The sequence below is a fragment of the Pteropus medius genome, unplaced genomic scaffold (assembly GCF_902729225.1).
Source record: "Pteropus medius unplaced genomic scaffold, Ma_sr-lr_union100, whole genome shotgun sequence".
In the NCBI taxonomy this organism is placed as follows: domain Eukaryota; kingdom Metazoa; phylum Chordata; class Mammalia; order Chiroptera; family Pteropodidae; genus Pteropus; species Pteropus medius.
In genome coordinates this window covers 803,129-817,361 of record NW_024354550.1, presented here as the reverse complement: position 1 = coordinate 817,361, position 14,233 = coordinate 803,129, and the positions used below count along the sequence as shown (strand labels likewise).

General features: G+C 32.7%; 1 protein-coding gene across 8 annotated transcripts in view; it reads right to left on the bottom strand.

Annotated features, from left to right (window-relative positions):
- The window catches only part of RNF13 (ring finger protein 13), a 139,792-nt gene that overhangs the window by 26,446 nt on the left and 99,113 nt on the right, over positions 1-14,233 (bottom strand). For all 8 annotated transcript variants that reach the window (XM_039855073.1, XM_039855076.1, XM_039855077.1 and 5 more), the window contains one exon: positions 7,759-7,852. In XM_039855073.1, coding sequence (XP_039711007.1) covers positions 7,759-7,852 — 94 coding nt within the window. The remainder of the gene's footprint in view (positions 1-7,758; positions 7,853-14,233) is intronic.

Genomic DNA, 14,233 nt, shown 5'->3' with positions numbered 1-14,233 from the left:
GTCTTTTTAAAAAATGGGTATATTCCAATGTGCCACACAACTGGATATGCCTTCAAATAAATCTAGATAAAAGTAAGCATAATATCAGCATAATAAAGGGCACTTTGAAAATCAGATAGATAATATCCTACTTAATGGTGAAAGACTGAAAGCTTTCCTCCTAAGTTAGGAACAAGACATACTTTTATCCCTGCTATTAAAAATTGTACTGGAGGTTCTACCCGGAGCAGTTAGGCAAGAAAAAGAAAAACTGTCTATTTGCAGAAGACATAATCCAACACATAGAAAATCCCAAAGAATCCACAAGAAAGCTATTAGAGCTAATAAATTCAGCCAAGTTGCAGGTTACAAGATCAACATATAAAAATCAGTCGTAATTCTCTATATACCAGCCACGAACAATCCAAAAAGAAAATTATCAATTCCATTTGCAATAGCATCTAAAAAAATAGAATATCTAAGAAAACACCTAACAAAGGAGGTGAAAGATTTGCACTGAAAATTATAAGATACTGATGAAAGAAATTAGAGAAGACCTAAATAAATGAAAAGACAACCCATGTTCACAGATTGGGAAACTTAATATTGTTAAGATGTCATTATGTTCATGGATTGGGAAACTTAATATTGTTAAGATGTCATTATTATTACAAATTCATCACAATCTCTATTAAAATTCCAATGGCTTTTTTTTTGTTTGTTTTTTTTGCAAAAATGAAAAACTGATTCCCAAATTCAAATGAAATTGCAAAGGATCCTGAATAGCCAGAAAATCTTGCAAAAAGGAAAACAAAGTTAGAAGACTCTCACTTCCTAATTTTAAAATGTGCTGCAAATCTAGAGTAATCAAGAATTATGTGGTACTGGCATAAGGATAGACATATAGACCCATACATCTAAGGCCAATATTTTTGACAAGGGTGAAAGACCATTCAATGAGGAAATAATACTCTCTTCAACAAATGGTGCTAGGACAACTGCATTTTCACATGTAAAAAAATAAAGTGGGAGCCCTACCTCATACTATATGTAAAAAGTAACTAAAAACTGATCAAAGACCTAGTATGAGCTAAAACCATAAAAGTCTTATAAGAAAAAGAAGTAAATCTTCATTATCTTCAACTTGGCAATGTATTCTTAATTACGACACCAAATGCATGAACAAAGAAAGAATAGAGAAATTGGACTTTGTCATTAAAAACTTTTGAACTTCAAAGGACATTGACAAAGATGTGAAAAAATAATATCCCCTGTGCATTGCTGCTGGGAATGTAAAGTGGTGAAGTTGCTGCAGAAGAGAGTATGGCAGCTCAAAAAGGTGAACACAGAATTAACATATGATCCAGTAATACCATGTTGAGGTATGTACTCAAAAGAACTGAATCCAGGAACTCGAACCAATTTTCACTGCAACTTATTCACAACAGCCAAAAGGTAGAAGCAATACAAGTGTCCGTTAACAGATAAATAGATAAACAAAATGTGGCAAAAACCTAGGATAGAATTTTATACAGCCATAAAACACAGGTCAGTTCTGAAACATGCTACAACATGGATAATCTTTGAAAACATATGCTAAATAAAATAAACCGGATACAAAAGGACAAATATTATTGTTATTCCACTTGTATGAAAAATCTAGAATAGGCAAATTCTTAACAACAGAAGGCAGATTAGAGACTAAGAGGAGATGGGAATAGAGAGTTATTGTTTAAAGGGTACATAATTTCTAGAGTGATGAAAAAGTTTTAGAAATAGACAGTGGTGATGTTTGCAGAAATACTGTGAATGTAAATACCACTGAATTAAAATAGTTAAATGACAAATTTTATGTAATATACACTTTACAAGAATATAAAGAAATATTTAAAAGAAGAATCTAGACAAAGACTTTACATCATTCCTAAAAATTAAAAATGGATCATAGACCTAAACGTAAAAGGTAAACTATAAAGCTTCTAGAAGATAACACAGAAAATGTAGGTGACTCTGGATTTGAAAAAAAAATTTTTTTTTTTTTTAGGCACAACACCAAAAGAATGATCCATGAAAGAAAAAAGTGATGAAAGACTTCATTAAAATTAAAAACTTCTGCTCTGAGAAAGACATGTTTAGAAAATGAAAAGCCAAGCCACATACTGGGAAAAAATATTCGCAAAAGCCTCATCTGATAAACACCTGGTATCCAAAATATACAAAAAACACTTGAAGCTCAACAGTAAGAAAACAAAAAATCTGTTTTTGTCAGTTTGGGCTCCTATAACAAATACCAGAGAGTGGGTGGTTTAAACAACAGACATTTACTTTTCACAGTTCTAGAGGCTGGGAATGCTAAGATCAGGGAGCTGGCCAATTCGGTTCTTGGCGAGAACTCTCTTCCTGATTTGCAGATGGCCACCTTCTTACTGTATCTTCGATGACAGAGATCTCTCTCTCTCGTGTGTCTTCTTATGAAGGTACTACTCCCATTCATGAGGGCTCCACCCTCATGACCTAATTACCTTCCAAAGGCACTACCTCCAAATATCATCACATTGGGGATTATGACTTCACCATATGAATTCTGGAGAGACACAAACATTCAGTTCAGTGCACAACCCAATTAAAAATTGAGCAAAAGACCTCACCAAAGAAGATATACAGATGGCAAACACAAATAAGCATATGAAAAGATGCTCAATGTTATATATATTTAACGTACGAGATCAAACTACACACAATGTGTTATTCAAAATGTCAATGTCATATAAACCAAAGAAAGGTATACTAACAAGACCACATTAAAGAAACCTAAAGAAATAACTACATGCAATTGGTGATACTAGACTGGACATTACGCTGGAAGAAAAAAATATAAACACTTGAAGCTCAACAATATGAAATTATTGGAATAATTGACAAAATTGGAAAAAGGACAATAAATTGGATTAAAAGTCCATCAACAAATTTCCTAAAGTTGGCGACTTCAGTGCAGTCCAGTAAAAGAACCTCCTTATTCTTAACAAATACACATGAAACTATTTAGAGATAAAGGACCATGAAGTATGTAACTCACTCTCAAATCATTTAGGTGAAAAATTCTATATACATACATACATAGGAATCGAGAGAGCAAAACTGATAAAGCAATGGGCTGACTAGTGATCACTAAAAATTCACATCCACCCAGAACCTGTAAATGTCGCCCTATTTGGATATAGTTTCTTTCCTGATATAATCAAGTTAAGACGAGGTTATATTGGATTTGGGTGTCCTTATAAAAAATGAAAATTTAAAGAGAGGGAGACGGATAGGATACCTAGTAAGAAAGAAAAGAAAGAATGAAAGAAAGAAGGAAAGAAAGGAAGGAAAAGAAGGAAGGAAGGAAGGAAAGAAGGAAGGAGGGAGGAGGAGGGAGGGAGGGAGGGAAGAGGGAAGTAGGGAAGGAAGGAAGGAAGGGAGGAAGGAGTGGAGGAGGGAGGAGGGAGGGAGGGAAGGTGAAGGAAGGAAGGAAGGAAGGAAGGAAGGAAGGAAGGAAATGGAAAGTGTTGGCAAGGATGCAGAAAAATTGGAACCCTTGTGCTCTGCTGGTGGAAAGCACAGTGACATAGCCACTATGGAAAATGATATGGCATTCCTCAAAATTAAACAGAAAACTGCCATATGATCCAGCAATTCCACTTTGGGGTATATACCCAAAAGAAGTGAATGGAAAAACTGGAACAGATATTTGTATACCCATGTTCACAGCAGCATTATTTACAATAGCCAAAAGGTAAAAGCAACCTAAGTGTCCAAACAACATGTGGCATATATGCAGAATATTATGAACATTATTCAGCCTTGAAAAGGAAGCAAATTCTGACACGCAATACAACATGGATGAACCCTGGGGACATTTTGCTAAGTGAAATAAACTAGTCACTTATTATTCCACTTATATGAGGTACCTAGAGTAGTCAAATTCAGGGACAGAAAGTAGAATGGTTGTTGCCATGAGCTGGCAGGAAGGGGAGATGGGGAGTTATTGTTTACTGAGCACAGAGTTTCAGTTTGGCGTGATGAAAAAGACCTGGAGGTGGATGGTGGTGATGACTGTATAACAGTGTGAATATACTTAATGTCACTGAACTGCACACTTAAAATTGTTAAAATAGTCAATTTTATGGTAAATATATTTTACTACAAAAAATATAATAGTTGTGTATATGTGACCTTGACAAGTTGATTTTAAATTTACATGGAAATGCCAAATATCAAGAACAACTAAAAAAACTTGATAAAAAAGGTGTGAGGACTACCTCTAACAGATATCAAGAATTACCATAAACTTATAGTAACTGAGATAGTATGATATTGATATCAGGATAAACAAAAATACTAAGAAAAGTCCAAAAATAAATCCACACATACATGAATAACTGATTTATGTCATAGGTGACACTGCAGAACATATTTTTAATAATTAGCTCTGAAATAACTGGATATCCTTATATAAAATGTCAAATTGGAAACAACTTAAATTGGACTCCCATTTTACAGAATCAATTCAGGAGGATTAAATACCCAAATATGAAAGGCAAAACTAAAGCTCTCAGAAGATAATATAATGTTTATATGATCTTAGGGTAAGGAAACAGTTATTTTAAAATGTGCAGAAACACTACCATAAAAGATAAGAACTTTAGTTCTGTAGGGAAAAAGACATGAACTAGAAGACAGTTAAAACACATAAAATTAGTGATGGACTGATTCTCCACATATTGCAACTCTAGGGCAGGGGTTGTGAGAACATATAAAGAATGCTTCCCTACATATGAAAAAGGGGGAAAGGGACAACCCTATAGAAAAACAACATGAAAGGTACTTCATAAACATGAAAATCTAACTGGTTAATGAAAATATAAACATATTTAACCTCACTGGCAAGAAGAGAAATTGAAATTAAAATCATATCTTTATAAACCAGATTGACTAAAATTTAAGAGTTTATCAGTACAAAATGTTGGTAAATATTTTGTTGTGGGACAACAGAAACTACTATACACTGTTCGTGAGATTACTAATTGGTACCATCGTTACTTTGGAAATGACTTTGTATTTTCCGATGAAATTGAAGATAAGCATATCTCATAGTATATACCCTAAAGAAATACATGATCATATAAACCAAAATATGTTATAGAAATGTTCTTAAAAGTGTATCTGTAATGGCTCTAAACTGAAAACAAATCAGACAACTATTAATAGTAAAATGAATGAATAAATACATTTATACAATGAAATGAAAGTGCATAAACTGCATATACGTACTACAAAGTGGATTAATTGTTGCTAAAAGAGGTAACAAAAAAGCAAATGCAATTCAAAATAAGGAAAAATTAGATCATATTGTTTTGGAATGCATATGTAGGTGGTAAAACTTAAGAGAATAGCAATGAAATGATTATCATAAGCTAGGATAGTGATTACTTCCAGTGAGGAAAAAACGATTATGATCTAGAAAGAGACATGGTAGTTTCTGGAATACCAGTAATGTTCTATTTCTTGAACTGGATGGTTCCAGAAACATATGTTATATACTTTTCTGCATACATGTTATACTTCACACTTTTAAAAAAGGGATGGTAAGGATAAACTCAATGCCATACAGATAAATATGGCTAGAGAAAAATCAGTTATGCTGACTGGTTTATAACCATGAACCTTAAAAGGAGGTTCAAGCTGCCAAGCAATCATATTGTTTCCTTAGTCCATTTGCCTGCCTACTCTCTTAGAATAATATTTTATACCTTTCTGTTCTTAAATTTCCAACATCTCCTCTCCTATCTCCACCTTCAATTATGGTTGTGTTTCCTCTCCCACTGAGTTTTTGTTTTCCTGTTGAAACTGCTCTGCCAAAACTGCTCATCAAGATAATCAATAACCTCTAATGGTCAACTGTCACTGTCATCATCTTACTCATCTATCAGGACCATTTGACAGAGGTGATCACTCCTTGCTCTTTGATAGATTTGCATCACTTGGTTTCCAGTGAACCACTCTCTTCTGATTTTCCGCTTATATAACTGCTTACTCCTTCTCAGTCTCACTGCTGATTTCCTCTTATTTAATGTTCGAATATCTTTCTATACTCATTCTCTTGGCAATCTCATCTAGTCTCATGACTTAAATACATCTTTATATTAATAATTCCAGTTCAGACCCCTCTCTTAAACTCTAGACTCATTTATAATGACTAGGCATCTGAAATCCCACATATCCAAAATTAATTTCCCAAGTTTTCCTCCAAAACCTGCCCCACCACTTATTAACCATCTTTATTTCTATTTAAGGCAATGCCATCCTTCCTTTGCTGAGACCAAAAATTCTAGATTCATCCTTGTTTCCACTCCCCACATCCAGTCCATCAGTAAACCCAATTTATTCCATCTTCCAAATACATCCAGATTTTAAGATTTCTTCACCTCCTCCTTTGCTACCACCCTACCCAAGCCACATTCATGTCTCACTTCGATTACCACAACAGTCTATTCTGGACTCTCTGCTCATACCCTTGAGCCCTCTATACCCTGTTCTTAACAGTGACAGCAGAAAAATCCTTTTAATATTTAATTTAAATCTTATCTCGCCTCTGTTCAAATTCCTACAATGGCTACTTGACTTACTCAGAGGAAGAACCAACTATGCATGCCTGTTTTATCCTAGGACAATATCAACATCATTTTATTTACGCATTTTCTTTCTGGGTTTAGGAAACACAAATAAACACACAAAATGGAGCCTAAAAAAGTGATTCCCAAAGCCAGTCCTCAAACTTCTTCTGGTCAATGAATAGTTTTTACTTACTATTCACTGTATGATGACAGTACAGAGCATTTTTAACTGTCTGTATTTACTTCTTTTAACATGATTTTTCCTATTTTTTGTTGTTAAATTTTATGTTTTTCATAAAATAATGGTTATTGTAATGTAAATGGTAGGTTTTTAACATATTTTATTATTTGGAAAGTAAAACTGGCATAACTGTTTTAATGACTTTTTCTCTATTTCTCCTTTCCATTCTCTATGCATTTTCTCTGCTGAATTAAAAAACAGAATATTTTTACTGGCATATGAAATTGAAAAGTGTAGGCACTACTAGCCAAAAAAATTTAACAAGAATGTACCTGCACTAAAAGCTCACTAAATCATAGCTAGGAGAAACTATTTTGGCTAGAGTACTACACCCACACCCCTCTCCATCTCTGTCAGTACTAGCTATGCGACATAAGTTTTTTGCCCTTCAGACTCTCTATTCTTCATCTAGAATATCCATTATAGTACCCATTTCATAGAAATGTAAAAATTAAATGAGATGATACATTTAAAATATACTGACACATAATAGCTACCTATGTGTTTTGTTAATGCAATGTTAATAATACATTGGTGTGTGGTGGCATAGAGAGTGGGGAGGTCAATGGGAGCAGACCACCCTAGCACAAAGGAGTATTTTATCCACTTATGTTTAGAACTGCTGGCACACGGTTATAATAAAAAGCATTTGGGACAGTTTCATTATTGTTTTTAAATTCGCTGCAGACCATGGACCCTTCTTCCCTTTACTAGGATACACCATAGCAAAAGACCATCCCTCATATTCACACATTCATTATGAACTGAATGTTAGGCATAGTGCATGGCAAAGATTTCAAAAGGTAGTATTAAGAATATGGTCACCATGTATTCTTAAATGAACCAAAAATAATTATTGATCAACTACAATTGTTCGCTTACCTTTTTTGAATTTATGTATAGGGAGTTTCTTAAGTTGATCTTTATGAAGTCTGTTTCTTCTAGCTCTATGTCTATCCTGGACAAATTTTGTGATCTAAAAGTAAAAAGGAAAAAAAAATGAACCATATATTAAACATGCAAACAGAAAATGCCATTAAAATAACAAATATCTTTTAAGTATCTGGATAACTGCTGCAAATCAATTCTATTTTACTTAATGAATCTTAATGGCAATATTATTAAAGCATTAAATTACATTAGTGATTAATTATATCATTAAATTATCCTTTGAATTTTTATTCATTGATCTAAATTATCTTTAATTTACCCTGACAGAAACATTATAAATAACATATAACTGTTTGTTTGCAAAAATACAAATGGTAAACTATAGATTACAAAGACTCCACTGGGTCAAGAAAGAGAGAGTTGAAGTACCTGTAAGTTATGAATTAAAAAAAAATTTCAAGCATACACTTATTAGTCACTGCACTTTCAGTTCTAGCAGGAAATACAGAACATCTCTACTACAAATATTCAGATATGCTGGATAACATACAAATGATTTTTTAACTATAAATTACTATGCTTGCAAGAATAAAAAGGAAACTCACAGGACTAGAATCAAATGCTAAAAGTAACATCAATAAAAGAAAATTCTGACAAATATTACCATATCAATATTAAGGATTTCCATTCTCAAATGACAATTAAACGATAAAAGACAAGTCATAGACTGGGAAAAAAATATTTGCAAACTGCATATCTGATAAGGGATTTGTATCCGGAACAGAAAAAGAACTCAAAACTCAATAACAAGAAAACAAGTAAACCAAAACAAAAAAATGGGCAAAATATTTGAATAAATACTTCACCACAGAAGATATACAGATGACAAAAAAGCACTTGAAGAGACGTTCAACGAAGTAGTCAACAGGAAAACAAAAATTCAAATTACAACTATCACAATGCACCTATTAGAATGGCTAAAATTAAAAAGACTATATGAACTGTTGGCAAGGAAATGGAGAAACTGGCACTTTGATACACTAATGGTTAACATAAAATGGTTCTGCCATGTTGAAAAAAAGTTTGGTTGATTTCTTACAAATATAAACACACATTTACCATATAACCCAACTATCCCACTCCTACCTATATTTACCCAATAGAAATGAAAACGTATATCCAAATATCAATTTGTATACAAATGTCCATGTCAGCTATATTTGCAATAGCCAAAAACTAAAAACAATCTAAATGTCCATTAACAGATAAATGGATAAACAAAACTGATATATTCATATAGTGGAATATAACTTGGCAATAAAAAGAAATGAATAATCAATGTACATTAACTTATATGAATCTCACAATAATTATTCTGTGAGAAAGAAGGCAGACATAGAGTACATAACTGATGATTCCATATATAAAGTTGAAAAAAATCTATACTGACCAAAAGCGGAACTGTGGTTGCCTAGTCTAGCGATGGGGGTGAGTGGGACATGAAGGGGAAATTAGAAAATTGGAAGGGGTTAGAAAAAGGGACTACCAAGGAGCATGAGAAAACTTTTTGAGCTGATTGATATTTCACTATCTTGATTGTGGTGGTGGTTTTACAGATATATATGTTAAAGCTTGCCAAATTACATAATTAAATATGTACAGCTTATTATATGTTAATCATACATCAATAAATGCTTTTTAAAAAAATTAACAGTGACCATTAGACTAACAATATAATGTAAGCTTTCACACTGGTGGGGGAGAGAGAAGACAGAGACTAAGAGAGAATGAGAATAAATAAAAGGGGAGCAGCCCAAATTTGTACAGAAGAAAAAAAAAAAACAATAAAAAGTAAGCAACAAAAATTAGTCTAAATATATGTGTAATCACAAAAATGTAAATGGACTAAATTCATCAGTTTTTTTTTTAAAAAGAGTGTATCATTTTGGATAAAGAAAAAATTCCAACTATTAGCTATTTACAGGACACAAGATTAAAATTTAAGAACACATTCAGACAAAAATAAAGGCAAAAAGTAAAGGGATTAAGATATACCATGACAATACTTGTGATGGTATATCAAGTAAAATAGAATTTAAGACAAAAATCATCATTAGGAGATAGTTATGACAATGCTAAAAAGGATACTTCACCTAGAAAATGACAAAATTATGAGAGAGCACAGTTTACAAGCTCAGTAATCTGTAGCTCCAGCAGACAAAATATTTAAAGATTATAGACCTATGCTGCCTACCACGGTAGCCACCAGGTACATGTGGCTCTGAGCATTTAAAATGCGGCTAGTCTCAATTGAGATTTGTTATGAAAGTATAAAATAAATACCAGATTGCAAAAACTGAGTACAAAAAGAATGTAAAACATATTTTACAATTATTTATATTAACTGACTGTTGAAATATGTTTAAGATTTAGGTTAAATATAGTATTTAAATTAATCTCACCTGTTTCTTTTTACCTTTTTAATTTGGCTAGCAGAAAATTTAAAATTACAATAAATTGTGGCTCACAATATTGTTCCATTGCTTAGCACTGCTTTAGAAAATAGAGGAGTGCAAAAAACCATAAACAATTGTGATGACTGCATAATTCTATACATATACTAAAACCCACTGAACTGTACACTTTAAATAGGTCAATTTTATGTTATGTGAATATTTCAATAAAGCTGTTTTAAACATAGTAAAAAAAACCCCAGCAAAACAAAAACAAATGCACAGGCTCAAATAAGTGGACATATATGGAACATTGCACGTCGCAATTCTTTTTACACACATGGGATATAATTAAAAAATATAAACAAAAACCATGTCTTTGGAAATAACAAAATAATCCATAACATATAATGTTTTCTGACCACAATACAACTGAATTAGAAATAGGAAAAACGACATGAAACAAAATATATATTTTTAACATTAAAAATTTTTTAAATAGTTCACAAGTCACAAAAGAAATCACAATGGATATTTCAGTGTTTGAGAGACTCTTATAAGAGGCGTGCTTTACTGTAATGGCCTGCTGAAATGTGAAAGGGTTAAAGAATAATTAAAACCTGAAACTGGACAAAGGAAGTCTATAACTTCGGCCTAGTTTCTGGAACCCCTAACCACATTCTGTTAATCATGAAACTTGTAACAATGAGCTCATACGCTAACTGCCAATTTTAGCCTGTGTAACCCTGCTTGCTTGCATGGCGTGAAAAATAATCAATTGTATATAAGCTGAAAATTACTGTTTGGCCATCGCCCATGGGAACACTGGCTATTGTCCATGGGAACATAGGCAATCACCCATAGGAACATAACATTCTAACACAAGCTTTCTGCTTCTGTACTTCCCGCTTGCACACCTGACCAGTGGGTTGACAGGTAGTGAATAGGAGAAAGATGGACCTTTGTGTTTAAGACAGAATGAGGAATGGGATTTGGGGCTTAAAAACCTTGTATCTTGGCATTTCGAGGCTGCTCCTTTGCAAGGACAGCCGCCGGCTAATAAACTGTCTCCTGGTTAAGAGCACTCAAGTTGGGTCTGGTTATTCTGGACACAACATTTACCACCTGTATTCTAAATAACTCAAGAAATAGATGGTGAACTGGCAGATGGAGACAAGTGGAGTACCCAACTCGGTGAAGAAAGAAATAGAACTTGTTACTGAACCACAGAATTAGTTTGCCTTACCCATCCAGATATAGACAAACTCTGGAATGGAATAGGTCTCCCCTTCTCCTTCCCCCAAAATTGCAGTACCAGTTCTAGAGTTGAAGAAAGGTTGGTCCCGGGAGAAGAGTGGAGCTGAGTCAAACATGCCATAATTTATTCTTCCCAAATGTACCACACAAATAAGATACTCCATCTCTCCTATGATCAAGTGAATGAAAGGGCAGGTAGGGAAGGACTAGGAGTTATAGTAATTGAGTTTCCCTTCCATATGGATGGAGACATCAAGAGTGGTAAAGAAACATATATATAAAAGAATGAAAAAAATTTTAACTTAAACCAAATAAAAATAAAAATATTCTTCATGAAAATTTATGAGTAACGGCTAAAGTGATTGTTAAAATTTATAACCTAAATGTATATACTAGAAAGAAAAAATTTAATTAAGCATTCAGCTGAACAAGCTAAAAAAAGAAAAACAACATATCCGAACACAGTAGAAGAAACAAATAATTATGCTAAGAGCAGAAATTCATGATAGATAAAAATGAAAGTGAAGACTTCAGAATATAAGTTGCATTAGATGTAAGATGTTTGACATCAGGGATTTTTACCTATTTTATTCAATGATGAATCTTCAGACCCTAGAGCAGTGCCTAGTTCATCCTAGGTACAGAATAAATATTTGTTGAATAAAAGGAGAAGAAAACCTCAAAATCTACTCCTTTGAAAGCAAAAACAGATAAACTTCTGACAGCACTGTGTAAGGCACAGATGGATATGAACAAAGAATTAAAAAAAAAAAGGGAGAGAATTCATTCCATATATAGCAGAAATTCTCTTTACATTGTTATAAATATTATAAATGATATTTTATGCCAATTTCTTAAAAATATAATGTAATATAAAGTAGACAATCATCTCAATGTCCATGTAACTTTGAAATAAGTCAGCAGATCTACATGATTTTATAGACAACCTTCACCAAAGTCAAGTAATAAATAATGCCAATTTTATAAAAAAAAAAAAACTATCTTAGAAAATAGAAAATAAGGGGAAGCTTCAATTTTATGGGGCTAGTTTTTACCTTGTCTAGTTATTTTTATATTAAATGTACAGTTCTGCGGCACTACATACATGCAAATGTGATATCATCACCATCAACCATAAAACTCTTTTCATCTTGTAAAACTGAAACTCTGTACCCATTAAACAATAATTGCCCATTCTCCCCCACCTTCAGCCACCTACAACTACCATTCTACTTTCTGTCTCTGAATATGACTACTCTAGATACTACATATAAATAGAATCGTTCAGTATTTGTGACTAGCTTATTCATTTAGCATAATGTCCTCAAGGTTCATCTATGTTGCAGCATGTGTCAGAACTTCCTTCCTTTTTAAGGCTGAATAACATTCCATTGTATGTATGTACATCACATTTTGTTTATCTATTCATTCATCGATGGATAATTGGGTTGCTTCCACCTTTGGCTACTGCAAATAGTGCTGCTATGAACATAGTATCAAGGCCTTGCTTTCAATACTTTTGGGTATATACCCAGAAGTGGAAATGCTAGATTATATGATAATTCACATTTAAATTTTTGAAGAATTGCCATAGTGGCTGCTCCATTTAACATTCCCACCAATAGTACTCAGGGGATTGTCTAGTTCTGATGTTAAGATCATTCTAGCTCCATAAAACCAATTTTCTCTTACCTGGATATTCAGATAGCTAATATTTTATTTAGGATTTTTGCATCTATGCCCAAGTGTAAAACTGACCCATATTATATCCAAAATAACCCATATTATAATCCAAACTGACCCATATTATAATCCAAAATAAAAAGACAAAATTTATACACAATAATCAAATAGAGTTCATCCCCAAAACATAAGAATTTTTAAGTATATAAAACAAATTAATGTAATCCAACATAAGAATAGAAGAAAAACCAATGACCATTACAACAGATAGAAGATAGACATAATTCAGCATCCATTCATTATTTAAAAAAAAAAAAAAAGCAAATAAAATTTTGGTTTCCTTATTTCTAATCCTTGTACTGCTTTTTTTTGTTGTTTTACCAGAAAATATAACACAATGCTAATAGAAGGTACAACAATAGGCATCCTTTTTTTTGTTCCTGACTTTCAAGGGAAGGCTTCTAAAAATTTACCATTTAATGATATTTATTTTAAGTTTTTAGTCAATAATCTTTATTAGCTTAACTGTATTTACTTCTATTCCCTGTTTGCCAAGGATATTTTTGGTTTGTTATTCTAACTTTATATACTTCCTTGCTTCTACACTGAAAACCCAAGAGAATCAACCAATTCAAATTATCAGAATAGGAGAATTCATTCGGCAAGTTCACAGATACAAAATTAATATATAAAAATCAATATTGTCCAAATCATGGTTTATAACTAAAACTCCTGAATAAAAGAAACCAGGGCTCCTGAGAGGAATGTCTGACTCTAGGTCAGGGCAAGAAAAATATAAGATGAGCCAAAGTTTATAGTACCAGACACTAAAAAAGTGCTTAAAAAACTAAAGGATGGATCAAATCAAAGGAATGCAGGAGCAAGCTTAACAGTGTTCCCAATAGCTCAAACAATTGAAACAACAAAAATAAATAATGTAGTATTGGATAATAACCCAAAGTATAAAATAAGTGAGTACCTATTAATATAAATAAATGATTTGATGGATGGATGGATGGATAGATGGACAGATAGATAGATAGATAGATAGATAGATAGATAGATAGATAGAT